Genomic DNA, 1,753 nt, shown 5'->3' with positions numbered 1-1,753 from the left:
GTTTGTGCAAGTTGTTGTGCATCTTCTGTAAACATACAAGTTTTGTTGTGTGAAAAGTTTGACATCCAGAGAATATTGACGGAGATGCTAAAAGTTACCAAAATGTTGTTGACACCCACAACATAACAAATGCATCTGTACTGAAGCTCCTGCAAACAAACTAAAGTAAGTTTGGATAATATGAGATCTGACTCTCTTGTAAACCACTACCCTTATTCACCTATGAAGACATTATTCTGACATATATATGACATTTCTTTGATCCACCTCTAAAAACAAAGCGTAGCCTCTGTCTTTAACAAAAGATCAAACAATAGCTTTAGTAGATCCAAGTACGTTAAAAAATCAATAATCTGATAGGTTGATCCATCTTATATCTCACATCAGTTCTTTTATGCCTTTTATTTTTGCCTGAAGTGGTGAAAAGGTTTGTTGATGTTTCAAAGCTTTGAATGCAAAGAATTAAATCAATGGTCCATCACATTGTGGTTTTATTGAACAGTTCTGGAACTGCAGCCAGTCACATTTCTTACATATTGAAAATTTGGTTATTGTGCCTGAGTTGTACAGTTTGGGTTCTCCAGAGCCTCAGAGAAAGACGGTGATGATGGCAGAGGATAAGAGCAGGAGGAGGACACTGGAACCAGTGGTTATGGCACCGTTACACAGGTCACCTTCGCAGCATTTTATGGGGCTTACGCATCCAGTGCTGATGAAGCAACCTTTGGCGGTGATACCTTCAAGACATGATGGAAAAACCTCAGGTTTAACAATAAAATCCAACAGGCATTCAGTGCAGAATTATCTCAGCTCCTTCTCTTTGAAATGCTTAATATTAGTCATACTTTGTTGAGGTCCTGATAACTTACCGTTCAGCGTGACAGTTGAGCAACGATCTGCGTTGGCAGGACAGTCAACGGCCTGGCAATTTTGGGAGTTTTCACATGCATAGCATCTCAGTCCATATGCTATAGAGAAATATGTTACATTGTTAAAGATGGTTTAAAACACTCTAAATCTCTGTGTTTTATTTATTTATTTTTTTTCCACAACAAACCATTCATTTAAAAAGATATTTTAATGTTCCTTGATGTGGTTAATGCAAGATGCCATCACAAAAGCTTCAGGTAATCATCTGTTCAGACTGCATCCTGCTCCCTTAGTTTTACTAAATGTTACACTTCAAGCAGTTTAATGAAGTTTGTGTCCATGTGATTGAATGAAAGAGCCACATAAATAAACGTAGTCACATGTGTGACTATGACTCATGAATCATAAATAGGCCTACCTGTAGACAGAGTCACCATCAAGACCAGAACTCCATAGAGCTGCATTGTGACCGGAGAGAACTTTCAGCCAACCTTTTGAAAGGAGAAATGTAGAAACAGGGTGAACTCATCCAGAGCCTGCCTTTTACCTGCCTTTTATAGTCCAACTTTGCAGTCTTGTTGCAAAACTCCACGGTTGAATGTCTTCACAAAACTTTCTCTGAGGTTACCTAAATAGGCTCAGTATGTGGGGCAGCTATATACACTATGTACAGGTGTGTGAATAAATGCAAAAGCTAAAAGTGACATAAAATCATCTTCAGCAGCCTATCCTAGCAGGTAAAATCTGTTTTGGATTAAATAAATCACATTATAAACGTATTGCAAAATATTTAAATTATTTCACTGATTGCCACAGCCAACATTTCACATTTATTTTACAATCCATGTCCACACGATACCACAAAAGTGATGTAATGTTTTAG

At 37.6% G+C, this 1,753-nt stretch overlaps 1 protein-coding gene across 1 annotated transcript; it reads right to left on the bottom strand.

Moving 5' to 3' along the window:
• Window positions 1-473: 473 nt before the first annotated feature.
• Window positions 474-1,434, bottom strand: LOC124058524 (three-finger toxin MALT0070C-like). The gene is made up of 3 exons (XM_046387893.1): window positions 1,289-1,434; window positions 870-968; window positions 474-737 (listed from the first exon to the last, which is right to left on the bottom strand). Exons 1-3 carry the CDS (start codon window positions 1,332-1,334, stop codon window positions 589-591), a joined length of 294 nt encoding a protein of 97 aa, XP_046243849.1. The 5' UTR covers window positions 1,335-1,434; the 3' UTR covers window positions 474-588.
• Window positions 1,435-1,753: the final 319 nt, after the last annotated feature.

This window comes from Scatophagus argus, chromosome 4, assembly GCF_020382885.2.
Source record: "Scatophagus argus isolate fScaArg1 chromosome 4, fScaArg1.pri, whole genome shotgun sequence".
In the NCBI taxonomy this organism is placed as follows: domain Eukaryota; kingdom Metazoa; phylum Chordata; class Actinopteri; family Scatophagidae; genus Scatophagus; species Scatophagus argus.
This window is presented reverse-complemented; position numbering and strand designations above follow the sequence as displayed.